The sequence below is a fragment of the Macrotis lagotis genome, chromosome X, assembly GCF_037893015.1.
Source record: "Macrotis lagotis isolate mMagLag1 chromosome X, bilby.v1.9.chrom.fasta, whole genome shotgun sequence".
Taxonomy (NCBI): domain Eukaryota; kingdom Metazoa; phylum Chordata; class Mammalia; order Peramelemorphia; family Peramelidae; genus Macrotis; species Macrotis lagotis.
This window is the reverse complement of record NC_133666.1, coordinates 489,842,622-489,850,329: the sequence shown is the minus strand read 5'-3', so window position 1 is coordinate 489,850,329 and position 7,708 is coordinate 489,842,622. Positions and strand designations below refer to the sequence as shown.

The window sequence follows — 7,708 nt, the reverse complement described above, 5'->3', positions numbered from 1 at the left end:
TAAAAGTTCTCATTTAAGTTGGGGTAGGGGTGGTGGGTGAGGTTGGGGGGGAGGGTGATGGTGGTGAGGGGAGAGCAATTAAGCATGCAGAATTTTTTTGTATTCCTGACAAATGCCCAAGTATTGCCCCCGTTAAATAATTCAATCAGCAAATGCTATTCATACCCTCTGATCCTCTTTCCTCTTTCTATTCCATACTTTTCCATCCTCTTATCTGAGTTCTCCCGCGTAGGAGATGGAGGCCAGGATACGGAAACGAACCACTAGGTGGCGGCCCACGATCATGTTTAGAATGTGGCGTTGAGCTTCCAGATGCAGCCGCAGAAGCATGGTGAGGGTTTCCAGGGTGAGAGAGCTCTGAACGGGCTTTTTAATAAATAAACGGAGACTGCCAGCGCGCGCAATGAGTCCGGAGGTTCGGAGCAGCAGACACATGAACCCTGGCGGGTTGCGCTTCTTCAAACCCTGTCCAGATCTGACATTTCCCAGGCTCGGGATTTCCAAATATTTTTCTTAAACCAGCACAGTCCTGTGCCTTTTTTCTTCCCTGCTTCCCCCTTTCCTCAATTCTCTTCGACTTCCCTTTTTTTAAAAAAAAGAAAGACAATTTCTTTATTATGAAAGTTGTCCTACAATTCAGGGTTAAAACTTGGAGGAGATTTGAAAACGAAAAGAAGGTATCGGAAAGGAATGAGAGAACTGAATCTACTTGTGCCTTTCTTGGGAACGGCTGTAAAAATAGAGCATCTTCTGGGAGCATTTTGATGCGAGTATTTGGGTGAGAGTCGGACCTTGGGGTGCCGGGAGGGGCTAGGGTTGGTAGGTGGGAGGCGGAGGCGGTGGCCAACAACAGAGTCGATGCTGATGCTGCTACTGCAGGGCGTTTGCCAGCTGTTCTCAATGCAGTCAGGAAAATAGAGGGACTGGCCCCTGGGGGGGGGGGGGGAGAAAAACCTGAAGAGGGGGCTCCGGAGGAGATGAGCTACCTGGGCTTGTTTCGGGGAGCTCAGGACCAGTTGACTAAGGACTAGAGGTCGGCTAGCTAAAAAGTAGCCCCTTTGAATAGTATTTAGCTTGGGTACCTGTGTACAGTATGTTTGAGACCGTGAGGGTGCGTGTATATATGTGTAAAAGGGGAAGGGAGGGAGAAAAGGGTAGGTTATTGGCATTGGGCGGGAGAGAATGAGATGACTCTGGTTTCCTCTTCTTCTGCCAGCACCATCTCGGCTCGTTTGCTCTAAGCATTACAAGTTTACGGGCAGCTACCTAACCAGCAATTTTCTCCTAACATGGATTTACCAGGTAACAATACATCAAGATCCACCCCCTTGCACCTCTTCCTCCCCCCCTCCCTTTTCTGGACCGTTTTGCCTATTTCGTAAATCCATTCATTTATTTATTTGTTTGTTTGTTTATTTGTTTATTTATTGATCTATTGATCTATTTATAAAATGAGAACCACAGCAGGAAAACACTCCCAGTGTTTAGAGTCTGGGAAAATAATTGAAATCATTTTTGTGAAACTCAAGTTTAAAGGGTAGCAATTGAGAAGCAACTTCGGTTTCTTAGAAAGAATATTGGAAGAGTTGCTGGGAGGACGTAATGGAAAGGAGGAATTTCTCTGCTTTTCATTTCTCAACGTTTTATTAAAATGAAATGCCTAGGTTAAAATGGATCCACAAACAAACCAGAAGCTAAAGTGAGCCCTGAAACAGGTTAAAAGTGCAGAAATCGAAGCATAAGTTATCAGTAATGGGGGAGGGTTCTCCAGAATTCCAGAGAGAGAGAGACAGAGGAAGAAGGAGCTTGAAGGTTTGAAACAGAAGCTTAGAAAAGCTTGGAAACGGAGGTCGGTGTCTGTCTGTGGTTCACCTGCGCTTTTGTTGGGGGAAGAAGATATACCGAGGTCTTGAAAGGGGGTTGCTAAAGTAGCGAAGCTATTCTCAGATCACTTTTTAATTTTAATGCAGTAGTGCGAGGTGAGAATCACTGGATTTTTCCTCTTTCTTTTTCCATCATATTCATTCTAAGGAGTGCAAAAGACCCATGCTCTGGAAAGAAAACAGATAAAAGATTCGCTAAACCTCTGCTAAGATTATTTGTTTAAACAACAACACCAGGATAAATAGAGAAGAGGAAAGAAAAGGAAAAGGGTTCCGTAGTGAGGGTTTCAAAAGACAATTGTACTGAAATACAGTTATCGGAAGACGTAGGAAATGTTTTAGCCTTTCTTTTGGGACTCCCTCTCCTGTTCCTGGAGATCTGGGATTACATAAGGTGTAAAGGGTCAGGGAAGAGGCTATCCTTGTGGGCTAGCTTTGACTAACCAAAGTGACAGAAAGATAAAGGGAAAGGGGACCATGAACACACTTTCGTTCACGCCGGGAAGCAGTGATACCTTTTGCACTTCACCTGGAGGTTTCTCAGACTCTCGGACCGGATATAGGTGGACAGTGTACTGGAGTAAAAGATGTGTGTCCTGGGAGGGAATGCAGGGAAAGGCTCCCTCACCTGTTTTTCCCTCTCTTCTTCACCTCTCCTTGTCTATATCGAATAGGTTTGTTCCTTTTTGTCGTTGACAGGTTGGATTCTGACTACTTTCTGAGCACTCTACTTTGCCTTGACCATCGGAAAAGAGGGGAGGAGGAGAGAGGAGAAGCTCACCCCCTTCCCTCCCTCCCTTCCCCTCCCCCATCCCATTCCTCAGCTGGTTCCCACCCCAGTCTCCTTCGAACCTTCTCTGAAAAAAAAAGGGGGAGAATAGCATCGAGCAGAGCAGCTCAACCCCCACCCCTCCCCACCTTCCCCCACCCCACCCTCTCCTCTTCCTCCATTTTTCCTCGTCCCCTCCCTTCCCCTCTCCCCACCTGCCTTCCCCCCTCGCAGCGCCCCGATGCCGGCGCCTCGCCCGGGCTGCTGCTGGCCGCTGCTGACTATGCCGAGGCTGAGGCGGCGGGGGGCGCTGCGGGAGCCTGCGGGCTGCTGCTACTGCCTGGTGGCGGCGCTGGCCCTGCTACTGCTGCTGCTGCCTGCAGGTTGCCCGGTGCGGGCTCAGAACGACACCGAGCCCATAGTCCTGGAGGGCAAGTGCTTGGTGGTGTGCGACTCCAGCCCGTCGGCGGACGGCGCGGTCACCTCCTCCCTGGGCATCTCCGTGCGCTCCGGCAGTGCCAAGGTGGCGTTCTCCGCGATTCGGAGCACCAACCATGAGCCATCCGAAATGAGCAACCGTACCATGACCATCTATTTCGACCAGGTCAGCCACGCCAACTGCATGCCCGCTCGCTGGTCCTCAAAGAACGGGGTGTGTGTGTGTGTGGGGGGGCAAGGCGCAACAGCTTTACATTCTACAAAATCTTTGCTTGAGTCTGGCACTTTGATCTCTCTCTCTAGCTGTCTCTCTCTGTGTCTCTGTCTGCCTCTCTCTGTATCTCAGTCTCCGTGTCTGTCTCTCTCTGCCCTCCCCTACTTTACCATTCCTTTGCTCTCTACCTACCCCCTCAACACCCCCCCCCCAATTAACACTATTGGCGGGGTTAAAAAATCTAACAGGGAAGCAGAGTTAACTGTAAAACTTATTTTATTCAGTTCTCGAAGTTCTTTTATGAAAAACCTATTTGTATGTGTGTTTGGGAGGGTCGTGGTTGTGGTGTTTAAATGTTTTTGCTTCCATACGTTGTATATAGCTAAGAGAGGATTTTTATAATGAATTTTCCCTCTTCGAAACACTACCAACTTAGACTGATTAATTACCGCCCCACCCCCCAATTCTCTCAAATCACCCATTCTCCTTTGGGAAAAGTGTCTAGGTCTTATCATCATTGTATCCACGGGTATCTTTTGTTGTTGGATTTTAGCAGCAAAAAGGAAAGGTGGACTAAGGTTTTTGAATTTGATCTAAAAGTTTCTAGTTTCTGAAAAAAAGGAAGTACAATCTTAAAGTGGTTCAAGTGGCTTGTTTGCACAATTCAAATCCCAAGGATTCAAATTAAGGTTCAGCCTACGGAATCATGACTGCAGAAGTTATGTTTTTCCCCTTATTATTTCTATTCAGTGATTCGCAAGATGAAAGAGAATTTACAGTAATACATTTTTCTAAGGTTCTTCTTTGCTTCAAACCAATACGAAATAGCAGTTATTTACCCACGTTAACTAGGTTCCCAAATTGTGCCCTCTTTTATCCTATTGTTTTGTAAAAGTCTCAGAAGGAGTATCAGATTTAACGCCTTGACGGCACTATCTTTAGAGCACTGGGACTTTCTCTTTTACTGCTCCACCATGTAGTTTGTTTTTGTTTTGGAAAGACTTATAACTTCATTTAATACCATTCTCTTTAAAGTTAATTCTTTTGTTTGTTTAATCTGCCTTTCGGAAGAGAAGTCAATATATATCCTTGAGGCTGGATAATAGAAACCACAGGGGTGTATTAGTTTTTTTCTTTAATTCTTATTTCTAATTCTCCATCTTAAGCGTACACTCCCTATCCCCCACTTTTAGCCCTATTCATCTACTTCCACAAGTCAAGTTAAATATATTCTGCTTAGTCTCCTGAAATGCAAAAGGTTGGGGTTAAGATCCTGAGTTTTCTATTTTTTTCCCTCCTCTATCTCTGTAGAGTCTAGAAAGTATCCTTTTCAAGGTCCGAGAATAGCCATTCTCCAAAAAGCTCTTAACAATTAAACCCCTGAGTATTTGTGTAGGAGCTAATTCAGCAACTGACTAGGAAGTAAAGTGGCTTTGAGTGTGCAGAAGGTGGATGAAGTCTAATGCAGACTTTGCTTCGATAAACCATTGACGTAAATGGTACTGGCTGCATTTCACCGTGTTTTGAGATCTACTTTTTTCTATCATAAACAAAGAATCTCTTCTGAACTAAATTCAAGAGAATATTTTGTCAGGTGAAATTCCATTTGGAAGTTTCAAATAACAACTAAGATTTAAATACCATTTTTTTTCCAATACAGAAAATACAAACTTGTTATTTTGTTCTAAAGCTGTTTTATTTAAATCTGACAAAGGGCTTTAGGTGAGGAAACAAAGGACAGCATCCTTTTTTATTCAGATTCTAAAATATTGTGAACATTGAAAAATAATATGACTATACATTTTTAAAGATTACTCAACAAAAATAATTGGTGTGAATTCACTAGATCTTGCATAATATGTTGCCCACAAGGACATTGCTATTATCATTATTATCATATGTATTTGGTGCTGCAGTATTCCCCTACTCTGACAAGCATCTTGGTGGGTGGAGAATGTCTCTTGCTGGGGAAAAAATAAATTGCCTCACTTATTTATTCAAGTCTCTTTAGTCTCAGCAAGGTTCTAAATCCTCCCCCTTTGCACCATCCTTCTTCTAACCCACTCAGTAAGAAACCCGGTTTTGTTAAAGAAAGTCTGTAAAGTATAATCCACTTGCAATAACATAATACCTCTTTATTCTAACCAGCGTATTTTTGCAGTTTCTCTAGTTCCTCATTCCCTGGTTTTGAATTCCCTTTTTTACAGTAAGTTATGATCTAATTCTTTTTTGCTCATTGTCACATATTGCTCTTCCAACATTACATAAATACTCTCCACTCTGGCCCTTTCTCCACATCCTTAAAGTCAACTTCTTTCCCAGCAGGATATTTTAATTACTCTGCCATCTCTTTTCAGGAGTGGCTACAGAATGATGATTTCTAGTTGCCTGTTGTTCTATGGCAAATGGAAGAGTGGGTGGGGGTTGGGTGTAGACAGAACCTGATTTGCTTTTGGTGCTTTGTTCTTTTCTCCTCTGCAGGTATTAGTAAATATTGGCAACCATTTCGATCTTGCTTCCAGCATATTTGTAGCACCAAGGAAAGGGATTTATAGTTTCAGTTTCCATGTTGTCAAAGTCTATAACAGACAAACTATCCAGGTAGGTGACATTTGATGATTCTCTTGTCTTTTCCCTTTTGAGAAGAGTTTTGGTAAAGTTAATCTTTGGAAGAAACATTTGTAAGAAATTCTATGAATGCTTTCTTCCATCCAATATGCCCCTGAAATGAAGATGCTAATCAGAAAAGTGGGCTGGGAAGGATAGCATAGAATAGGAAAATAGAGCATACCCTCATTTACTAGATAGGCAATTTAGCTCTGTCACTTTCCTTTTTAGGTAAGTTTAATGCAAAATGGCTACCCAGTGATTTCAGCATTTGCAGGAGACCAGGATGTTACCAGAGAAGCTGCTAGCAATGGTGTTTTGCTGCACATGGAAAGAGAAGATAAAGTACACCTCAAATTGGAAAGGGGTAACCTCATGGGTGGATGGAAATATTCGACCTTTTCTGGCTTCTTGGTCTTTCCTCTCTAAACACAGGCCCTGGGGTGGAGCCCAAGGTATGGTCTGGACCCAGAAAATCATCACTTAATAATTCCCTGACCTTTCCAGAACACGAAACTTGTTACCAACCATCCAGTCAGACTATGGCAGTAGAAGAATGATCTCCTCCAAAAATTCCAATATTCACTTTGAATATTGACAATTCCTCTGGAACCTGCTCCTTTCTCATTAGTTTTAGAAGACAGTGGTTTTAGGAGAAATGAAATTATTGACTTGGGAAATTTGTAACTGTGATTATAATTCAGAAATTATTGTTGGTATCATTGATCTTCTTTGGTTTGTTTATTTGTTTGCTTTGTTGTTGTCCTGATGAGACAAGTAACTCAGACCTCAAAATTTGCTGAAGGATTCACAAAAAGGGGCAGAAGAAGCTACCACCTGGAGAAGGGTTCTTACAATGCATTCTTTTTGTGTTTGTATAGCCTTAAAAAAATGGCTTCAGTCTAAGTCCTGTATTTTTTTCTGGTGGGGTGGGAGGGTTGGGGGGGTGGTGTGGGAATATTATGGACGTTACTGTGTCAAGAAGTGCTTTATCCAGAGAAGCAAATTTTGCACGATTGGAATAACCAATTTTGTTTTGTGTTGTTCGTGTTTTTACTCTATATTTTTGTCTTTTCCCTGTTTTTTTAATTTATTTTCTTTTGGTGCTGCAAAATATGTAAGCTAGATTGATCAATAAGACAAAAAGCAAATACCTGTAAATCAGAGTAATGATAACCAATGGACAATTCTGTCTGTTCTTTCAAAATGATTTTCACAGATGCATTTAAGAGCAAAGGTCCAAGATTGCTGGACCTTTGATTTACAACCTGGAATCATTCAGGGACTTGAAGTTTCTGATTTGGTCTGATATTTCTAGAGCAAAAGTGCAGGCTATGATGATGTGACTTGACCAAATGTCCTAAATTGCATCAATTTTTTTTTTGCATTACCAAGTGAATCCTTGGTCTTCTCATCTATTCATTTTAATGCTTTTGGTTCACCTCTGGTTGTACATACACTGAAGTACCACCTTAACGTCAACAGAACCAGCTTCTTCTTTCCATCAATCTAAATAAAATGGATCTGACCTGCCATACAAAGGTGCATTTTGGCAATGGAACATTCAGGTGACCCATGATTGGTTTAAAGGCAATGTGAGCAGGAACAATTTTGAGGCTAATACTAACTTCAGTTTTGCCCCTGTTTATATGAGAAACCATCTGGGAAATGAATGGATGAATGCAGTCTCCTGTATGCCAGGGAAGAGTCATTTATCTCAAACTTGTTAAAAGTTGAAACCTCAAGCTGAATGCCAATTTTTCCACTGTACGACATTGTAACCAAAATGTTGAAGAT

The 7,708-nt window shown here is 42.5% G+C and overlaps 1 protein-coding gene across 1 annotated transcript; it reads left to right on the top strand.

The window, feature by feature from the left end:
* The first annotated feature begins 415 nt into the window (after positions 1-415).
* On the top strand, positions 416-6,449 carry CBLN2 (cerebellin 2 precursor). Its single transcript, XM_074202780.1, has 5 exons — positions 416-778; positions 1,217-1,302; positions 2,583-3,256; positions 5,786-5,905; positions 6,143-6,449. Exons 3-5 carry the CDS (start codon positions 2,894-2,896, stop codon positions 6,338-6,340), a joined length of 681 nt encoding a protein of 226 aa, XP_074058881.1. The 5' UTR covers positions 416-778; positions 1,217-1,302; positions 2,583-2,893; the 3' UTR covers positions 6,341-6,449.
* Positions 6,450-7,708: the final 1,259 nt, after the last annotated feature.

Bases quoted from the DNA above. Each gene is read 5' to 3' on its own strand.
- CBLN2 (XM_074202780.1), top strand. From the start codon at position 2,894: ATGCCGGCGCCTCGCCCGGGCTGCTGCTGGCCGCTGCTGACTATGCCG. The intron at 3,257-5,785 runs GTCAGCCACGCC...TCTCCTCTGCAG, and splicing joins TGACCATCTATTTCGACCAG to GTATTAGTAAATATTGGCAA. The intron at 5,906-6,142 runs GTAGGTGACATT...TTTCCTTTTTAG, and splicing joins ATAACAGACAAACTATCCAG to GTAAGTTTAATGCAAAATGG.